The 21,860-nt window shown below is 47.5% G+C and overlaps 2 protein-coding genes across 2 annotated transcripts; one reads left to right on the forward strand and one right to left on the reverse strand.

The window, feature by feature from the left end:
* Window positions 1-87: 87 nt before the first annotated feature.
* On the reverse strand, window positions 88-20,888 carry LOC104694609 (minichromosome maintenance complex component 3 associated protein). The gene is given in 29 exon segments (XM_039555061.1): window positions 88-1,578; window positions 1,692-1,842; window positions 2,478-2,672; window positions 3,291-3,420; window positions 3,905-4,162; window positions 4,280-4,670; window positions 5,468-5,565; window positions 5,896-6,154; window positions 6,575-6,728; window positions 7,129-7,263; window positions 7,987-8,055; window positions 8,356-8,553; window positions 8,954-9,106; window positions 9,257-9,370; window positions 10,036-10,167; window positions 10,945-11,045; window positions 11,687-11,877; window positions 12,691-12,935; window positions 13,396-13,556; window positions 14,132-14,294; window positions 14,481-14,749; window positions 14,964-15,161; window positions 15,550-15,689; window positions 16,660-16,856; window positions 17,617-17,764; window positions 19,033-19,111; window positions 19,747-19,970; window positions 20,054-20,374; window positions 20,377-20,888. Coding segments are annotated over 29 exon segments (5,481 nt in total). The 5' UTR covers window positions 20,825-20,888; the 3' UTR covers window positions 88-1,419.
* A 234-nt stretch (window positions 20,889-21,122) lies between these two features.
* Window positions 21,123-21,840, forward strand: YBEY (ybeY metalloendoribonuclease). Its single transcript, XM_039555337.1, has 3 exons — window positions 21,123-21,461; window positions 21,549-21,617; window positions 21,731-21,840. The coding sequence occupies exons 1-3, from the start codon at window positions 21,123-21,125 to the stop codon at window positions 21,815-21,817; spliced, it is 495 nt and encodes a 164-aa protein (XP_039411271.1). The 3' UTR covers window positions 21,818-21,840.
* Window positions 21,841-21,860: the final 20 nt, after the last annotated feature.

Below are 21,860 nucleotides of genomic sequence, written 5' to 3' on the forward strand. Positions count from 1 at the left end.
CCAAAACGCCCCCGGGTAAAAGACAGCAGCCACCCCCCTCCTCGAGAGCATCCCATATCATGAGCTTTTACAGAGGAACAAGGCACCTTTCAAGCCACTAAAAATTTTATTGAATACAAAACACAATTTACAGCAAATTATATGAGCCACACGCCCAAAGCTCTGTTAGGTTTTGACAGCTGGATTCCAGGTAAACTGAGAACATCAAAAGCAGGACACAGGCCTCCCTTCACATGGAACCAGTTAAACTCAACAAAACTCAGCCCAACAAAAGCATGTGGAGCAGGAACAGCCTCAAAGCACACACTTTCCAATTTAAATTTATTTCAACTTAGCATTAAGCTACTATTGCTATTTTGGGTTTAAGAGAAATAATACAAATGAAATGTTACTTTAGAAAACTGTAAAATTACTTTTTTGGAAGGCAATCAACAGTTTCAGACTACTGAGGATTTCAGCCAGGGTTGGGCACACTAGATAATCAGTTTAGTGCAGTAATTTATATTCCACCAGGCAGAAGGCTCTGTTTGAGAAAAATTGGCTGATTTTGTAAGAAAAATAAAAAGATTAGCTGTATAGGAATACTGCAGACATGAAGTACATCTTCATATTATTTACTGGGAATTAAACTAAAACCAAATGCCTTCAACTTCCAAAGGCTTTTAAATGCTGGAGAATGCAGGCAATCTGCTCTTCCAAAAAAAAAGGAAAATTGTTTCTCCATAGCTGTTTACTGAAGACTACTGTTTTCCAGCATGACATGGAATCTGTGGAATAAACACCTCACACCCGTTTTTAATGCTGAAAACATTGAATAAAATAGAACTTGGGCCCAGAAGAACAAAAATTCTTCTGGATGTGCACTGAGCAACAGGAAGTATAAACAAAAACATGGCCAAATGCTGCTCCAACTTGAGAATCATAGTTTTGACATTCCTGGGAACAGAATAGGAACTTTAAACCACAGTGCTGCTGCAAGGCAGTTCCTGCATGAAGGAAGCACAGACTGAGACAACATTTCAGGGACTGTCTGTGGAGAGCAATTGGTCCAGTGCTCCCACAGACCCATGCTACCCTACAGCTGAACCTGATAAAGCTGTGTTTGCCCACAATGCTGTGGAGAGCTGGGAGAAACAAAAAACACCACTGCCATTTAAGGCCTTCCAAGAAAAAGCATTTGACTCGTCTCCGTGCCTGTGGAGCAGAAAAGGAGGGAGTCCCAGACCATCCATGACACGGGGCTGTGTTGGCCCTGTGCAATGCAGCCACGTGAGAAGGGCCAAGGGCCCAGGCCCCACGGCTGCTCCATGTTCTCATCCCAGGAGAACACCTGCTTGTTCTGGAACGTGCCCCAGGAGTGCACCTGTTCAATCACCTGGACATGGATTTCTTTCCTGAATCTCCGTGTCTCAGCTCGGCTCAAATGTCCACCATGTCCACCAGAGCAGAGAGGTGGAGCTCGGAGGCAGCCTCAGCCTCCTCGGTGGCTCTGAGGAGCTGCTGCAAGTGTTTGAGTCTGTCCGACAACGCAGGGCTTCGCTCCAGTTCCGGAACCTTGTGTCCCTCCTGACCCCCAGCCTGGGCAGAAAGAGATGAGACTGAGACTTTCTCCCAAGGTAATTCCCACTACGGGTTTTGCAGCTACTGCACTCCTCAGAGCTTTAGTTTAGCTCAGAACCACCTTCTCTTACCTCTTGAGCAGCTGACATGGGAGTCTTCACCAAGGGGCAGGTGGCAGCTGGGGTGGAGAGCAGAGATTGGGGGAGGTAGAGAGGAAGACCCAAGAGATCCCCAAGGGGCTCCATGTCCTCAGCTAGGTATTGCTGCAGCTGTTCTTCAAACCTGGATGGGAAGGGCAAGAGCACCAGTCAGATGGCAGCCTGGATTTGTCCCTGTAACCGATGTGTTACACTTAGAGGGGTTTTTTGGGTTCAGAAGCATCTGATCTCCACAGCCATATTCAAACAGTCTGATGTACCCCACTGCAACTATCGAAATCCATCACAGAAGAATGCGGTACAGAAAGGAGCCACACAGACTGAAGAGACTCAACTTATGGGAAGGCAGAAGAGACAAAAACCTCTTGGACTAACCTCAAAAGCTTTAGTACTTCACCTTTGTGATCTGCATTGCTACGACCTGACATCCCAGGGAGGACTTTGTAGACATTTGTGACACTGGGGGACACACAGACCACTGTACACACTGTACTGCTTCAGTTCTGGTGGCGTGACTGACCATAGAGTTTCCAAACACTGCCGACAGCTCCAAGAACTTCTACCATCCTGGACTGTTCCCATGACTGCACAGAGGAGGTAATAGGGAACTGCACTTTTGTGCTAGATGAAATCAGATGGAACTCGAGACAGTCTGGGCTCTTTTCTAGCACAGTTTAACTTCCTATTCCATACAAGTTACAAATTGTTTACAACCCTGGGCTGGAGCTGCAAGGAAAAGATGCTGCTCTGGGAACTTACCTCTTGTTTTCTATTTTTTCCCGTTTCAGCTGTGCCAACGGACACTCCTGGGCCAAGGATGTGTCTCTGAATTCATCTGTGCTGGGAATGCTCACTTTCTGACCTGGCAGCATGCTCATGCCGGAGCCATATGGACCCGGCACCATGGAGATGCTGTAGGGTTTCTTAAAAGACTTGGGAGATTTTAGGTTTGACCTGAAGGACGCAGGAAAAAAAACAACAAGCAAAACCACATGAATTGGTATGTGTTGGGTTTTCCCTATTAGCTTGAAGCTTGGAAATAGCAGGGAGTGAGAAGCGATCATTTGGAGAAATAATGCCCGTGTGCCAGGGTCCAACACACCACCACCTGTGCATGGGATTAGAGAGGAACTTATCTGACAAGAGCACAGGATTCACCCCAAACATCACTCACTACACAGCAGAGCTGCAGCTAAACTTCCAAGAGGGAAAAGAGTGGCTAGGGAAGTGAGCTAGATTTGACACCTCAAATACTTTATTGCCACACAGCTCTAAGGCATCCTTCCCCCTCAACCTATCTAGCATTTTCTCAGACTCACACTATTTTCCCTCCATGCTTTGCACAACTCCAAAGCCTCAGCAGCAGGTTTTTTTGGCAGAAGTTAATTTCTCCACTTAGACACTTTCAGCACTCCCCAAGCAATCCTTTCTCTGAGAGCTGAGTAACCCTGTACAAATAAAATCTGCTTACTACCCTGTTTCAGCTTGTACATCATTTTAGGGGAGATGTACGCAAGCAGGTTCTGGGTAGATGCCAAGTGCTGGTTTTCAGCACCATGCAGGCTCCCTCACCTCTCGTGGCCTTGCCGGATCTCCTCCTGCGTCCTCAGCCTGGCTTGATCCCACGAGAAAGGCACAGTGTAGTTCTTTAAATGCTCCTTGAAGAAGTACACACGAATCTGACCGTCTTTACTTACTGCTTCTGTGAATAAACCCAAGCCCAACGTTTATCATTTGCACAGGTTCTCTCCTTCAGAAGAGAAGCTCAGTATTAAAAGGGCAACTTGGGAGAAAAACGATTGTTCACTTTCAAACAGGTTTCAAACACAGTCTGGGACAAACTTCATTAATCAATGGAAGTGATAATTAACTGTGGCAGCCTGCCCTCCATGCTCACATGGCTTCTGAGGGGTAACTCTTGGCCTTTGCTTAATGCAAACCCTCTCCCACTGGGAGGGCAGGGCTGAAAGACTTCGACCAGAGCCACGTTTGCAGTCACAGGATCAAGTCAAGCCACAACCAATACTAAATACACACTCCAGAGAGAAGACACGTGCAGAACACAGCAAGACCACAGCTGCCTCCCTGCTACACATCACGTGCTGCTGTATGTAAAGGCACCGCTGGCAACATATTAAATACCATCACAAAAGAAGCATCATCCATGCTGCAGGAGGACACGATACCTGGAGCAATAGGTAGTTTGGGTGGTTTCCAGTCTCTCAGTTTATGATCAATACAGACTGCCAAGATACAATCCCAAGGAATCTCATCAACAGAAGGTCCATCTTCATCAGAGTTGCCAGTTGTTCTGGTTTTCCAATTTTGGTAAGTTTTCCTCAGCAGATTCTCCACCTGAGACTGGATCAGTGGTTGAGTGTGGGAAGAACTTGCAATCTGTGAGACATACTGAAAAATCATGTGGCAAACAGGACGCCAGGGAGCTGTGGAACAAAAAAGCCCAAATTAAGCTGCAAAATTTGTGACAGAACCTACACTGCACAGGCACATCTTGGAGAACAACGTGCTGCCAAGAAGATACTGGAGTGTGAAGTACCTACCACGTAAAGGAGGCAGATCTAGGTATGGGATCTGGAAGGACAGCACAGCCTTCTTCAGCCAGGCCAGGTGATCTGGCATGTTCCACTGCAGGTGGGGCAACACCTTGTTACCCCCAGCTTCTGAAAACTCTGTGACAGGCCAAGACAAGTCACAAAGGTGCTCTGAGGATGCCACATCTGACAGGAACTGCAGCACGCTGTTGTAGAGCTCTATGATGACCCCAGGCTCCTGGGGTGGCAGCCCAGCTAAACGCCTCTCCTTCCAGTCGTGGTAGAAACGCTTGCCAAATTCTCTATCAATCCCATCCTCAATGTACTCTTGAAGAGTCTGGCTGCAGAGCTCAAGGGAGGCAGGACACTGGGATACCAGCCAGCCCACAGCGGCAGAGACCTACGACACACAAAAGAGGGAGGGTTGGAAACTGCTCTGCAATGATCGGGACACAAAGGATTCAATCCTGCAACCCTAAGTTTGAATAACACTCTCCAAGAGAATATGCAGCAAAAGGCCAATAAATCAGGTATCATTATACCAATATTTGCAACAGTAATTCTCCAGCTAGGTGGCCACAAACTGAATTTCCACACAGCAGGCTCAGGAACAGACAAAAAAGATGCTGTTCACATGAGGTATAGGTATGCAGTGGAATTCCCTGCTGCAGGATGCTGGGGTTGTTGAAAACTTATCCAAGAAAAATTGGACAGATTCACAGAAATCCGTGCAGGGTGACTATACCATGTCTGATCACGGCAGTCCTTGAAGTGCAGACCTAAGTTGTGAAGGTTTGTGGGGGAGCATCACTCTGGGCTTGTCAGGGAGAGATCTGTACAATCTTCTTTGTGTACAGAACACGAGAGGATAGAGGCATCTCAGTCCCATCCACCAAGATGGGGTAACTCTGGGTAATCTCACAGCAACCAGAAGAGCTACAAAGGGTCCTCTGCATTTTAGGTCTAAGAGCTTAAGGATAAAAAGGTTTACCCACCATCAGCACTACTCTGTTGAGCAGTAAGACAGGCAGGGCTGACAAGAGTGGGTTTAGGTAATCCATGAATTTTGGTCTCAGTGCAGTTTTCAGTATTACATTAAATTGGGGTTTTTTGTAGCAAATAGCACTGATCTCTGGTCAGTGAAAATACAAAAGTCACAAATAATGGAAAGTAATTCCTGAATCTTGCTGTTCCTACCTTTCTGGTGCCTTCTAAGTCATTGACAGAGCCTGGGAGCTCTACAATGGTGTAGTCTGAAATAAGCTGGGCTGAAATCAAGTCCTGGAGCATCAAACCTTGAAAAGTAAGAAAACTCATCATGTACACAGAGAAAGAACGCAAGTCCTTGGACCACGTGCTCTGCATTGCATTCACTGCATAGCTGCTCCCCTCCATCTCTGCCCACAGGCTCTCAGGATCAAATACTGTGTGTGAAGGAAAACTGGAAGCCAAAACTGGTGAGCTCTTAAGGCCTCAAGATTTTTAGGGAAGCTCTGGGAAGTGCTGTACTTCACAGCTTCTCCCTTTACTGGATGATGTAATGAGAGGCTGCACCAGCCACAACACTTCTACTTGGGGCAGAAGTAGAACATTCATACTTTCAAGACACAAAAATAATTACGTACCATCTTCTACTTCTTTCTCCATGGCCTCCTCTTCCTGACTGGGGACTAGAACCACCAAGGGAACTATGGGGTGGAAAGGTTTGGCCTGAAGCAGCTGTTTCAGCTGCAGCAAAGCTGAAAGCCAGTAAACATCATCTTCTGCAACATCTTCACTCCTAACTCGGGGCGGCAGGAGAAGAACAAGGCCACCAGTCCCAAGCAAGTCCTTTTGTGTCTCAGCCATATCAAGCTCTGAGTCAGAGAGCGCACCATGTGCCACCTAGACAGGCAACAAAGATGACAACAGTGAAGTAGCTAAACAAAGCTATTTTCACACCAATATCTGCAGTTTATTGTCACTGCCATTCAGCTTTCATGTCCTTTCCCAGGAGCTCTACACAGCCTAAGATGACAAGCTGTTGTCAGGGCAACATGGATGTGTCTGATAGATGAGCTGAGCAGAGAGTGTCCTTCAGCACCTGCTCTGGGACCAGGAATTGATGATTCAGATTCTGCTACTGCAGGTATTTCTCAGCTGATTGAAACCAAAGAAGAAAAATCCATCTTTTTTCAGACCTTTTCAACAACCCTATCCCTCCCAGTATCATCTCCCTCCATCTGACAGGACACAATATCCACTGAAAAAGAGCCCACCCTACTCTTACGGCCTCTTAGGTATCATGAAATTGTTCTCACCTACCTTGATGCACACACTGACTTGAATGCTTCTGCTGCCCTGCATGACATGAGAACTAAATAACATCAGTGTTTGAATTTTGCCGTCTGTATGTGAAGCATTTTTCTCACAGATTTTGTCTCCCATAAACTTGGCTTTCAACCAATCCATCAGTATCCTAGCAAACAAAAAGGAGGGCTTTGGGGGGTTTTGTTGTCAAAACTGGCATTTTAGGGTTTTAGTATCAGCACCTCTAAGATACCACAGTCTATCATAATTCTATATATTTAGGTTATGATAAATAGCCCTAATAAATAGCTATAAATTTTCACGAAGTTATCATCTATCAAGGTTTTGTTTTCAGTATGAGCAAAAGGAATTAAACAACGTTAGAAAATACAGATCACTGTAATAAATTACAGCTATATTGTTTAGAGTGCTCTGGAGGAAAAAAAACAAGCTGGAAATTTGACATGGTACAGGCAAAATTACATCAAGGACTGTGTATTACTGATCTTCTTCTACCTAAATAAAAGAAGTTTGAGAAAGGGACCCAGCAGTCAACTCCTTCAACCTACCTATTGGGATCATCCTTGGAATATTCATCATCACTGGGCAAAACCAAGAGTGCCTTCCAAAAAACATGTTCTTGTTGAACTGGAATATGTTCTGTGATCAACGAGACGAGATCCAGGGGAGTCCAAGCTAAATCACTTAAAGAGAGACAAAAAAAACTGGTGAAAAGATCCACCCCAGGGCTCTTTCCCACCTGAGGAATGTCTGCCTTGCACTGAACAAGTTACAATACTGCAAGTAGCGACTGTTCAGTTAATTCTTTAGATCTGTTGCTCATCCTTCAGGAACTGCAGCTGCTAAATCTGATACATGAGCCTTACTCTGGGAATTTCAGGAGCACATGTGTACTGCTTTACTTCCACACTGATCCAACACACGCCCAGGCCACTGGAGAGCATGAGGAGCCATGGGAAGCCAGACCTCCTGCTGCACTTCAAACATCTCAATCGGTATTTTCCTGCCACAAGCCAGGTCACTGATAGGTCACTTACTCCTCTCCCCCCATAGCCCATCTGAGACCCCATCCCACCCAGGCACAGAATCACACCCCATAGTACCCATCAGATCCTTAAAATTACACCAGGGAGGATCATCTGGCCCAACACTTCCACTAATTTAGTGGAAGGTGTCCTTGCCCATGGTGGGGGGATGAACAAAATGATCTTTAAGGTCCTTTTCAACCCAAACTGTCCTATGGTTCTATGACTTTCCTGTTCCCTTTATTCCAAAATACTCCCGGGAGCAAGGCTGCAAGTGGACACTCAGGCATGGTTAGCCATACCTTTTGGCCATTTCTGCTATCTCTGGCATGTCTGTTGCAGCTTGCTTCTTAAGAAAACAAGAACCAAACCCCAGCCTACCTTACCAACTGCTGGTAGAAGTGCTGAACTTTAATTTCATGCACTGTCTTGTTTCTCAGCCAGTTCAATCTGGAAACAAAATATTCTTGGCTGTATTTTTTGGTGTAAAACAGGTACTTTAAACAAATATAAGAAACACTGAGGCCCGGGAAATATTACAGAGGCTTCAGAAAGTTGCTGTTAATAGAAGAATTTATTTGGATTTTCAGTCTTGGTCATGGCATTTGTGGAGAAAGTCTTTTGGGGGCTATTTAAGAACAAACAGTTCTGCAAACCCACCAACATTCACAATGGAAGAATTTTTGGTAACTTATCTTCCTAAAATCAACCAGATTGCCAACTGATGCCACTGGAAGTATCCTTACTTACCTCGTGCAAGAGATTCCCAACTTTCCTCCATTCCCCAGGTTTACAAATCTCTTGCACAAGTTCTCCATGGCTATAGGCCACTCTGCACTGGGGGACAGTGCTTTCAGCTGATGTTTGGAATCCAAGCCACAGGGAGCAGCTGGAAATGCCCTCATCTGACGTTTCAACTTTGTCCGAGCTGCCACTGCTTCCCTCCACCTTTGGAAGAGAACAGATAAATAGGTCACATTCACGAACTCTTCTGCAGACCTTTGTCATCAGGTATTTGTACCATGGACACCACAACCAAAACACACTGAGCAGGTGTCCAGGAAAACCACTGATCAACAGAAAGAATACAAGGATAAACTATTACAAGTTTCTAGGCAGAATGAAGCTGGAATCTCTACCAAGCTCATTACCTGACTACAACAAGGTGTGGTTCCCTGCCCACATACAGTAATTTAGCAGAGGCTGGTACTAAGACTGTAAGGTCTACCCTTATCATGGAAGTAAGGTCTCAAATAGAACACAACCAGACAGCTGTAGTTCCATCTCTGTTAACTGCTCCATGCCAGTGCTCCCAAGAGAAGCAGCTAGTCCCAGGGTGGTGACTCACCGTTTTAAGTACTTGCAGAAACACTGGAGCTCCTGAAGGGTTTCCTTGGCAATCTGGAAAATCTCATCCTCCAGAAAGAGCTCCATGAAGTGGCCACACACTTCTTCTGAACACCGGGCAATCCGGGCTTGCCGGTCTCTTTCTGAGGCACATCTGGTTCCAAATAAAACAAACCAAGATTCTGCTGAGGTGAAGACCTCCAGCAAATGCCAATTCAATTGGCTGAGATGCAAACAGGGAAGTCCATCACATTTAGGAAACCTTTGGGAAAGCAAACACCAGCATGCAGCACGTTGTACACACCTTAACTCATTGGTTGAAGCTTCTTTAACACATTCCTTTATTACTTCTTCCATTAATTCCATACCCACCAACTGGCTCAACTGCTTTATTAACTCTTCTCTTTCCTGCTTTTGCCTGGAAGGACAGAGAAAAGATTTACACAAGTGAAAAAATTTACACTGGCAAACCTGCTGCTTAGCTACACAAGCACCACACGCAGCGTCAAACAGCTAATTCACCTAAAATTGATATCCCAGTATCTGGTTTCTAAATAAACAACTTTGCATGGAGCCAGGTTTCCCTCAAAACCACGGATGACCATAGGGTTCCTTAAGCAACCTGGTCTAGTAAGTGGCATCCCTGCCCATGGCTAGGATGGAACTACATGATCTTTATGGTCCTTTCCAAACCAAACCATTCTAGGATTCTATTTATTCTTACCCCAATAAGCTACAAACAAGTAGCTCGCTCAGAAGGAAAAGTTCCTGCATGCAGCAGGGCCAGGATGCATGTCCCTTTCTGGAAGCTCTGGATAAATAACAGTTCCTAAAATTCCCACCCACCATTTTCACAATGGCTCTGAGGCTGCCAAAATGCTAACTAGCAGATCACCTGAGAATGCAGAGGGGAACCCTGCCTCCACAGTCCCAGGGGAGTTTGAGGTGAGACTGTTCTGCTCCTGTGGCAGAAAGACACAGGGCTTGAGCAGAGGCACAAGGACTCAGGTTGGCACCTGCTGGCCTTATGTTGTCCAGGGTGTACCCAGCCCACCCTGCCCCACAGCAAAAGCCGTGCCTCACCTCTCCTCCTCCACTCTGCGCTGTTCCTCCTGGACACGCTGCCTTTCCACACTGACCACATTTCCAGCCACTTCTCTGAGGATCTCCCCCATCACTTCAGTCACGAGTTCCTCCACGGTGGCCTCTGAGGCGCTGTGCAGAAACAGCAAATCTCTTCTCAAAGCCAGGTTTTCATGCAAAGCCCCAAGTCTATGCTTTTCTCAGCCACACCTTGCTCTTTGTGGTGGGCTGATTCCAGCCATTAGCCAAGCACCCACACTGATACTGGCTCACTCCCCTCCCCACACTGGGACAGGGAAGAAAGTAGGAAGAAAAAAGGAAAACTCATGGATGGAAATAAATAAACTGTAATGCAGAAAGGGAACACCCCCACTCCCCCATCAAGCAAAATAAATGTAGCCCAGTCATCGCTTCGCACAGGAAGAGCAGTGCCCAGAGGGTATTCAGCTAATGTCCACCCTGAAAGCCGCAGATCTCCCAACTTCTTCCTCTAACCCAGTTTTATTGCTGACCATGACATCACATGGAATGGACCAACAATTGTTTGGGTCACATCCCACATCTACGACTCTACCAACTGCCCTGGAGAGGAAATGTTTATGAGAATCAGAGAAGGAGCCAGATCTGGACTTGCTCCTCTTGTCCCCCTTTGGGCACCTTCCCTTCCACAACAGAGGTTTCTTGCCAGACAAAGCTTCCAGAAGTTTGGGTCAGCCTCCCCTTAGGCTAGAGCTGGGATGTGACAGACATCTGGAGAAAGGTCTGCTTTCCCTTCCACTGCATCAGTAACACGGTCTCCACCACAGACCTGGCAGTGCTTAGTTTTACCATCTTCACACACGGTGCTGCTACAGCAAGGGGCAGCTGTGGTGACAGACTCCAGGAGAACCAGCAATAAATGCTCTTTACCAGATGGCAGCAGCCACATAAGCTGCTCCTGCTCTGCCCACTTCTCTGCACTCTCCTTTGAGGACGTCATGCACCAGCCCGTCCACCACTTCGGCGATGTCCTGCAACACAGCAGAGGAAGCAGCTGAACCAAGGTGCAGTCCTTCTCAGGACGGAACTGGGAGTAAACTGGGAGTAAGGCTCTCCAGCCTTGCTTAATTGACTGTAATTCACAGCATCATCTGTATTTCTGCTTACAAACTGAGCCAACTTGACCAAACACAACAGCCTGCAAACTTCAGACTATTTAGACTATCTAAAAGGTTAGTAACAGCCCAGAAACAAAAGCAGATTTTTGTACTAAATACGGGCCAGTCAATTTAGGAAATCATAACTAAGGAGAGAGACTCCTATTTTTTTACTTTAGACTTCCATTCTAGCTGATTTAATTCCAAATGATCAGGTCTAACCTTCACTGACATTTACCATTATCTAGGTAGAATATGGCAACTGTACTGTACAAAGCAATGAGACACCGAGACTGGTTCAGCATCAGCACACAAAAACTTGTGTGGGAGGGAGAAAAACAGCACAGGTACATGGGGTACACATTCAAGACCCAGCATTCATGGTCACGTACCCACAAGAAGAAACTCTGTCATGTCTCATCTGACATACATGCACATTCCAGAAAAATGAAATACCCTTAGAACTTGGTTACCTTTTATTGTATTTCACAGATCTTTCCCAAATATTTCCCTACCGTGTCCGAGTAGCCAGGCTGAGGCTTTGAAGGGGGAGGCTCAGGCTGTGCAGCAGGCTGGGAAATGGGCTGTGCAGGAGGCAGGACTGGCACCAGCTGACGAGGCAACAGTGAGGGCAGAAGATGAGCTGGGGGCTGGACTCTTACTGCTGTGGCCTCTAAATCCACACCTCTGCTTTCCACTCTTCCTTCTTGAGAGGGGAGAGGAGAAAAATTCAGGAAACCAGATCAGTCACAAACAGAAGCAGATCTTTTCTTCAAAAAGCTGGCTTGTGTGATAAAACTCGGGAGGTCATAAAATAAATCCGTAACAGCAGCTTGTTGCCTTAAAGTTAAAAATATATCATAGAAACTATTTTATATTTATAAATGTTTTATACAAAACAATTAAAAATTTAATTGCACATTATCCCCAGTAGCAAGCACATATATTTCCAAAAAAGCAACTGTTTTAAGTCAGGCACATCTGGCACCTACACACACTATCTGTACTTCCAGCAAGGACAGAAAAGCACACATTCAGCCAACCTGAAAACTGACATGTTTATACACACAGTGCAACAAACAGCTGCAAATAAAAACATGCAAACTGCAAAGGGAAGTTGGCTTTCTGAAGTAGTCAAACATTTGTTATTTCACTTATGTTGGCAAAATTTGGATCAATAGTGTATTTCCTGAATTGGGAAATACATTTTAATAATCAGGTTGTTCTTGGCTTTTACAGATACATAAATACACCTGAGCAACCTGGTGTAGTGGAAGGTGCCTCTGCCATGTCAAGGGTGCTGGAACTAGATGAGCTTTAAGGTCCCTTCCAACTCAAACCATTCTGTGACTCTCTTATGACTTAAATTGTAATCCTTTCATTACATCTGAATTTCCATGCCATTTCAATGTCTGAGCCAAGAACAGTTCCTGCTCCGTACATTAAACCTGCTCACAGAACTGACTCAGCAGTGTGTTCTGAGCAGTACCTAAAAAACCTAAATGAGGTTTGCTCTCACCTGGTGCTTCCCCGCTGGGTTTTTGGCTACTGCCAGCCTGATCCACAGAGGTGCTTCCACCAATGTACTTGTTCTGCCCGTTGAAGCTGGACACGGGTACATGGTGGGGCACTGGGGGCAAGGGCCCCCCATTCACAACCTCCCCAACAGAGACAGTGAGCTTCTGGCTGACAAACGGGGATTTACGTGGTTTGGGTAATCCATCTGGCTCCAGGAAAGCCGAGCGATTCAGCTCCACGTAACCCCTGCGGAAAAGTGAAAGTAACAACCAGGAGTACATCCTCAAAGCTCCAGTAACCTACGGGCTTTCACTTCTGAAACTTATTGTTTCTGAATGCTGACAGGAATAGACCACTAACTGGCATCCTCGAGGGGATTTTTCCTTCTCCAGTTCCTCGACGTTCCAAGTTTGGATCAACATTCCTTACAATGTATGGATTTCCATGGCAAACATCTGTGAACTGCTGTTCTCCAACATCCTCTAACAGCCGGTTTGCACCGTTCAGCTTCATGCCACCCCACAGGCATCACTACAATGCCAGTTTCCCAAGAAGCAGAACTGTATCCTTCTTTCCTACAGAGACCCCATCCCTTGTTCTTGGCCTATTCTTTCTCTGGATCCAACCTTCAGGAGCAGCTCCCCCACATTACCCCTTTGCATGGCATCAGGCTAACCCTCCCAGGCATCATTTTCCTCACACTTACCCATCTGATACACTCAGCCCATAGTAACTTATAAAATCAGTTGCCTCCTCGCAGTCTTTGAACAGCAGCATGCGGACCAGGTGGTCCAAGGGGAACACTGTACTTCTCTGGGTGCTCACAGTGTAGGCAATATTGAGGGATTTGAGACCATCCTTACGAATCTGGGGGAAAAGGCCACGTAACTACTAGGAAAGAGCCCAAAATGTACTATAAAGTGTACAATAAACATGAAAATCGTGTTTAAATCCACCAGTACTTTGTCATCAAGTATACACACAAACAATTATTTCGATTTAACTTTCTTTCTAAATTCTATGCGCTTGCTTTCTAGTTTCTGTTCCTCTTTCATGATATTTGTTCCGAGCATATCCCTTTGTGATTCTTGCACAGAAAAAACACCTTGCAAGGGCTTCTGAAACGGCAGGCTCATATTTGCTTTGCAAGATTCTCAGGACTTCCCAATTATTTTTCAGGGAAACATGTATTCTCTGCTTCCCAATTATTTTTCAGGGAAACATGTATTTGTACACAATTACAAGAAAAAAAAAGCATTTCCGTATTTGCCTTTCATATCACAGCAGAAAGCTCCTGATAAATTTTTAACACTTCTGAAGAAGCAGTAACAATATTATTTTTAAGGCTCAATATCTACTAAGTTTTCTGCTGATTTTCCCCCAAATCCCAGACTGTCTTACTCATTAACACTTTAAAAAATATCCATCTGTCTTTTCCTCACCTGGTTGAAATAACAGTGTAAGAGGCAGGCATTCAGATAGGAAGCTGCTTGCACAAGCTTGAAAAACCTCACAAAATTGTTGCTGTTTAATGCAGCAAAAGCTTGAACTGCAAATCTAACTTCAGGCGAGTTTCTAACCTCTGGATGAAACTGCTGAACTTCTCTGTGGAACAAAAGACAGCGACAAACCTTTTGCTTCAATATTGAACAATCACAATTCAACAGCACAGAAATTAAAATTTAACAGCACAGAATTAAAATCAGGAGCATTACAATTTGTCTGGATTTAATTCTAAACTCAATTCTTCCCAGAGGCAAAGAGAGAAAACAAGTGATGTCTTGTTCCCACCTGAGAATATCACCCTTGTTGAGATTCAGCAAGACATTATAACCTCGGAACTCTGCTTCACTCTTGCAGTAAATCCCCTTGTTAGCCAAGTCCTGATACATCTCCTTCAAGCTCTGCAGGCATTTAGTCATGTTCTCATTGTTGATTTTGGCATCAAAGGAGGACATGGGCTCTTCACACAAGTGGTGAGCACAGTGGATGTGAAAGCGAGTGCACTTCTCAATCAAAGACACCATCAGCGGGTTGCAGAGGTGTTGCTGGGTTATGTCCTAACAGAATGATAGAGAGTTCATTACATGTCTTTTTAAACTAGTGGAAGAGCACAGTCACCTGGCAGTACCTCTGGAAAACCCATTTCACTGTGCTTTGAGTTACTCTGCAATTCAAAACGTTTCAACAACTATTGCTTTTTGCTTCCCTTTTTTACAGCACGATGGGATCTTTTGCTTTTTATCACCAAACATCTCCATCCACAGTGCTTACCTTTCTTATTCCACGCGTTCTGTTCCAGACGAAGTCATACCATTCTCGGTAGTTTCCTTCTCCTTGATCCATAATGTTTGTCACTAAATAGTCCATGGTCATGCTCAGCACCTCAGAGGGTCTCAGTTCATGGGGCAAAGGTTCCTCCTGATCTGCTGAAGACCTGCTATATTCCTTGATTGCTGCTGCATGATCCACCTGCAAGAGGTGAGGAAAAGAATCAAAATCCGAGAAGTATGTACGACTTTGCAGCAGTAGATTTCATCCCACCTATGCCTTTAACTTCAGTAAGGAGCAGACTACTGAAGCGTTGACTTAGTCTCCAACTCATAACCTTCAAGACGATATATGGTTACAGATAATTACATATAATAATGTAATTATAGCTTTGGAACTATAGTTCTAATTAACTACATAAAAGACATGACAGAGTGAAAAAGCAATTCTTGTTTTCCAATGGGGAATTGAAAGGTAATAATGAAACAGCCTACAGAATTTCTGCACCAGAATTAACCCTGTAATCAGCTAAACAATACTGACAGCTCCAATGAGCATCAGGCATACTGATATCCTGGGAATCTCATACCTTGTCAGATCCTAGAAGCAATTCAAAGATGCTGAGCTGGTTTCTTGTCTCCCTCATGTAACGCTCCTTTTCAGGACACATGTCTGGGCAAGTGCCAACAACAGTTTTTGCTTTGCCAAGATCAGTCCTTTTTATTCGAGCTACAAAAAAAAAGAAAGAAAGAAAGAAAGAAAGAAAGAGTTGAACAAACACAAAGCATCTCTTGGGTTTTGGTTTTTTTGCTTCACGATAAGCTATTACACTGATGTGCCAAAACATCCCTGAGCATGTACGGCTGTACCCAAACCTTGATACAGTCAGAAATGAACAAGGACGGGGTTCTCCCCGCTCTGAGGCCTGTCCAGGGATTGCACATTTTGAGAGTTTTGCTGAAAAGACTGAAGCTTCTAAAAGATACCCAGCAATTTCAAAATTCTGCATTAAGTGGACAAGAAGTCTGTCAATATTAAAAGTAAGTTCTTAAATTAGAAGTAGGATCAGTTTTGAAACTGCAAGAACAGCTTGGAAGGCATTACAACGAGCACTGTGAAACAAAAGGACATTTTTTGAAATAATTCTCACCTGTACAATAGTTTGAATTTGGACAGATACTAGAGGGACTGGCACAGGTTGCTCAGAGAAGCTGTGGCTGCCCCACTCCTGCAAGTGTCCAAGGCCAGGTTGGACGGGGCTTGGAGCAACCTGGGATACTGGAGGGTGTCCCTGCCCATGGCAGGGGGTGGGAGTGGATGGGCTTTAAGGTCCCTTCCAACTCAAACAATTCTGTGGTTCTATGAAATGCAGTTCATTCATTCATAAGGCTTTGGGTAACTTTCTTTAAAGAATCTGTAAAGGTGCAGATCTCCCTACATGCCCTCTTCACAGAAGATGAACATTCTGCCCTTCCCTCTACACAAGAAATTGCATGTGCAGTAAGTAAAACAGATTTGTGTGTCTTACAAGAAAAAAATACAAAAAGTAATATACTAGGAGAGTATTTTACAGACTGTTCCACATTAAACACTCCTTTAAGAGTGTTTAAGTGTTTTAACAGCTTTGCCACAAAACCCGAACACTTACTTCTTTCCAGCAGAGAAGCAGATGTTACACTCATTAACTTGTGTTAATTACCTTGTCGCATGATTTTGTCCCTCTGGTCCAAGAGCCTGTATCTCTCTTCAGGCGTCTCAGCCACCAATCCCACCAGATTACTGAGGGACAACAGTGAAGCTCCCAAGCCCTCTGAGCTCTGCCCTTCAGAACTGGAATCAAACAGCTCGGCTTCAAACTGCAGCGCCTTTCGAAGGCCAGGCTTCTTTGCTGGAGAACTAAAACCAGAAAAGGTATTACTGAAAGGGTCTTAGAGGGGACAGAAATGGACGGCTCTTGTAGCATTTTGCATCACTATGGCACAGCAGTTTGTACTTTTAAGCTAGGAACCGGCTTGCTGGTGCAGAGATAAAACCAACATGCTTTCTATAGCAACAGAGATTATAAAAAAATTTTACAGACCCCAGATACAAACATAATTTTTAAATCAAGGAACATTGACTCATTCTCAACATATGACTAATTTTATAATTATGTATACATATCAAATGACTTTTGTCAGACTAGACACACCATTGAGGTATGACAAAGATCAACCTTGCCACTTCTGTGACTGCCACAAACCAGGAAGACTGTTCACTTGAAATGAGACAATGATCCAAACTACTCCAAAAAGGAGACTCTCATTCCACAGAACTCTAATTGCCTCCAAAGGAAACTGCTTGCTTGAGAAGCTCATTGAATCACGACCACAGACAGTGTCATTACTGCTCAGTCCTAGCTGGGCTCTGCAGTGTTTGTTCACTTCCCTCATGCCTCACACATGCTTTCATGAACAAAATCCAAAGTAGAAGACCCTAATAAGCCACTAAGAGTATCCTTCTGACAAGGTGTGAGAGCTGTGTGCTTCTAATTCAGACAAACCAGAAAAGAAGGTAAGCACCCTCCCTGAAGAGGGCATGACTATTTGGCACACAATGATCACCATTTTTCTCCAAGCTTTTCCTGCCAGGTGGATTCCCAGAGGAGAGGACGTACCTTCTCCCAGGCATGACACTGCTGGCAGAGGATCTTATTAAAGGTTTTCTAAGAGGGGAATGCTGATAGCTTTGCTCTTCACTGCTTTGCCTTCCATCATCTTCACCTGCTTTCTTCTCCTTGGATGAAAATTCTCTTTTTGCTGGACCTGAAATGACACGTAAACATGAAACCAGGTACCTGCCAAGCAATTTAAGCAACAGCTCTTTCTTGACCTCTTTCTTGGGGTTGGTGGTGAAAACTAAGACTCCAAATCTTGTACATGCATGTAAAACTTCCACAACAGCTTGCACTAGGACCTGTATCAAGTTTCCAGCACTTGCTATCAAGATCATTGCTCTATAAAGAGTAAGTTTTTTTCAAGAAAATATCACTTAGCAGTAACAGTAATTATCAGTAAATGAAGTCTGATCCTCAACTGAATCAAAGTTCTCTCAGGTATGGGATATAATCCAAAAGTCATAACTCCGTATGGAATATGAATCCACTTCACCTGCATAAATCAAAATTCCCAGTGCTCCTATTGAAAATATTTATTTCACATACCCAATCTTAAGACTCAGGTCAGCATGAGTTAACACTTGCAGGAAGGGAGAATTTCTTCTCCCAACAACAACTTTTCCATCAACTGGATTTCTTAAACCCTCCCAGCATAGTTATTTCAGAATGCTGCCACACGTGCTGCCACAGACATAACACCACGATAAAATGACACAGGCAAAGAGGCAGCCCTAGAGCTGCTGCTTCAAGATGTTAATTCTCGGGGAGACAACTCTGCAGCTGTTTGTTTTCTGGAAGGCAAGGCTGTGGTTGGTCAAAGCTGAGGTGAAATATTCATCTGCTGGCAGCTGAAGTGCACCCCCAGGCTAGGATCTCACAGGCAGACACACTGCACTCATGGAGCTAAAAAAAGGGAAGCACTTGACACTATAAGTATTGCCCTGGGGAGTGAACAATCTCCTCTTGCCCTAATCCCAACCACAGTCTGGAATCCAGGAATCTGGAATCTAAACTCTGTAGGTTGTTCTCTTTTTTGGTTCAAACAGTGTCTAACTGTTGATACGCAGAACAGCAACGTCAGCAGACACTGCAGAGGTTCTCAGGACACTTTCCTTAGGTTGGTTCTCAGAACCTTTTCCCGAAAGCTGGAAGCTCACGTCCCAGTCCATGATCTGAGGCAGCAGCAAGGCATTTCAGACTGGGTTTTCCTACATCCCCAAAGAACATCCTACTTCTGGACAGAAGCACAAAGTTGAACATCACCATATTGCTGTTGTGTGACTGCTTTAAGGATTCAACCGTGATATCTCCTACTACGGAGATAATTTAGGTATCATTCTCAGCACAACAGGGATAAAAAAGAGCAGCTGGCACACTATTTATACAACACCCAGTAGTCTGGAAACACAGACTTACTTGTTTTCTTCTTTTGCCAAAATGTTACTATGTCTTTGTGCAATTCTTTCGCTTTTTTTCTGGCAAGAACTGCAGAGGCCTGAAAGAAAACAAAAGCAGAGCACGGAAACCTATTGGCATCACAACACTGAAACCCACAATGCAGTTTTTGCCAGAGAAACATTTACCGAGTCCCAAAAAATTCTGGTTGCTGTATTTTAACCTCACTTAAGACCTACATGCAATCAGCTGAACTGGTCTCCACAAAAAATGCTGCTTTTCTACAACCAGGAGTGTAGTTTTCATCAGCGCTGGACCCACCCCAAGCACTCAGATTTAAATCTTTCTTCATGGGATCAGAGACTGGTTTGGGCTGGAAGGGACCAGAAAGACCATCCAGCTACATCCCCCTGCCATGCACAGGGACACCTTCCAGTATCCCAGGCTTCTCCAAGCCCCGTCCAACCTGGCCTTGAACACTTCCAGAGATGGGGGAGCCCCAGCTTCTCTGGGCAACCTGTGCCAGGGCCTCATCACCTTCAAAGAATTTCTTCCTAACTCCTCTTTTAGTTTATACTGTTTCCCTTTGCCCTCTCCCAATCGGTCCCTGTAAAAAGCTGCTTTCTCTCTTTACTGTAAGCCCCCCCCTTTAGACACTGGAAGGGGCTCTAAGGGATCCCTGGAGACTTCTCCAGGCTGAACACACCCAAGAGTAATGCCACTTCTGATACTCACGTGATCAAAAAAGTGGATAACAGCCATTTTTTTATTACGCCTGGTCATGATCCGACGAACTTTTACGAACTGGCCAAAGTGTTTTTCCAGTATGGTCCTGTCGTTGAGGTAGTCAGGGATGTTCTTGCACTGGATGGCCGTCAGCTCGGCGGCAGGCAGGCCCCCCAGACCCTCCGTGCTTTCGCTGCCGCGGCTCCGGCGAGCAGGGGCGGCGGGGGCCGCATCTGTGACGAGAAAGAACATGACAGCAGTCAGCAACCACGGAGAAACCCGGGCGGCCGCGCTGCCCCACCAGACCCCCGCCCACCTTCGCGGGCGGGCTCCCGGGCCTCGGCCGGCGGCGGCTCCTCGGCGGGTCCCCGCTCAGCCTCGGGGCCGTCCCCGCGCTCCCGCTGCTCGCGGGCCTGGCTGCGCAGCAGATCCTCCAGCGTGCGGCCGAACAGGATCCCGCCGCGGGGCCGGCTCAGCACCACCGCCCGCTTCTCCGGCGGCGCTGCCGCCCGCCCGCCCGCGGCCGCCCGCCGCGGCGAGCGCTCCCGCTCCTCCTTCCGCTTCAGCCCCTTGGACGGCGCCTCCCCCGGATCCTCCGGCAGCGCCCGCGGGCCTCTCTCCTCCGGCCGCCCAAAGCGGCGGCGGGACGCGAGAACGAGAAAGGCTCCCGCGCCACCGCCGCCTCGGGGCCCGTCTCAGATGCGAAGCCGAAGGGCGACGAGAAAGCAAAGGCAGCGGGAGCAGCCGGGCCCTTCTCCGTCTCGCCGCCGGACACCGGTTTGAAGGCGGCGGCGCTCTCGGGCGCCTTGAAGCGGAACTCGGGAGCTGCGAAGGCACCGCCGCCGCCGCCACCCAACGCTTCGACGGAGGTCGGGAAGCCGCCCAGGCTGGTGGGCGGCCTGAAGCTGAATCCCGCGTTTCCCGCCGGGGCCGGCGCCTGGCCCAGCGCGTAGGGCGGCGCGAAGGTGGCGGCGGGCGCGAAGGGGAGGCCGGCGGGGCCGCCGCCCTGGCCGAACACGGCGGGCTGCCCGAAGCGCAGCGGCGGCGGGAAGGAGGGCGGGCCGCGGAACGGTCCCCGCGCCGACATCACTGCAGCCACGGCAGCGGCCTCGGACCGCCGGGAGGAGCGGGATCCGCATGCGCGGGAGGGAGAGGTCCCAGCCATGGGGCGGAGTGCAGTGGGGAAGTGGGCGGGGCTACGGCGGCGGCAGGCCCGTGGGGGCGGGGAGAGAGGTGGGACCTGCGCTGCGGGCGTGGCTTCCAGGTGATGGGCGGGGTCTCTCCTGCGGCTGGGGTCTCCATTGGTGGGCGCCGGTGTTGGGGAGGGGGCTCCGGGGGCGGGGCCTCGTTGGGTGGGCGGGGTCCTGGCGGGTGGCGGCGCCGTGATGAGCGTGGCGCTGCGGAACGCGCAGTCCGCCGTGCCCGTGCGCCGGGCCGCGCTGCGCCGCGCCGTGTGCGCCCTGCGCGCCGCCCTGGGCGCCTCCCGCTTCGACGTGGGGCTGGTCTGCGCCGGCAACGCGTTGATGCAGCGTCTCAACGGCGCCTACCGACAGTGCCCGGAGCCTACCGACGTCCTCTCTTTCCCGTTCCACCAGGTGGCGGCGGGGGAGCTGCCGCGGCCGCGCTGCCGTGACGAGTACAACCTGGGGGACATCTTCCTGGGGGTGGAATACATCCACCAGCAGTGCCGCGAAACCGGGGAGGACTTTGACGATGTCCTGACGGTGAGCCCCGCTCGGGCGTGGCGGGCGGCGGGGCGGGCGCGGGGCTCGGTCGGTAACACGCGTGTTGTGCTCTCGCCCCCCGTGCAGGTGACGGCAGCCCACGGATTGTGCCACCTGCTCGGCTACCGGCACGACACGAAACCCGAGTGGCAGCAGGTGCGGGTGCGCCGGGGCTGGGGAGGGTGTGCGGGGTCCGGCACGGGGTGGACTAGAGGCCCTGGTAACAGGAGCCGGGGCTTGCCCGGGGCTGACCGCCGCTGCTCCCGCAGATGTACCAGAAGGAAGCGCAAATCCTGGAAGCGCTGAACCGTCTCACGGGCTCCCGCCTGCGGCCCCTCACCGCCGGCCTCTTCTGACAGACCGAGAGAGGCCGGGGCTCCGCCGGCGCCGCCCCGGACG

The sequence above is a fragment of the Corvus cornix genome, chromosome 7 (assembly GCF_000738735.6).
Source record: "Corvus cornix cornix isolate S_Up_H32 chromosome 7, ASM73873v5, whole genome shotgun sequence".
Taxonomy (NCBI): domain Eukaryota; kingdom Metazoa; phylum Chordata; class Aves; order Passeriformes; family Corvidae; genus Corvus; species Corvus cornix.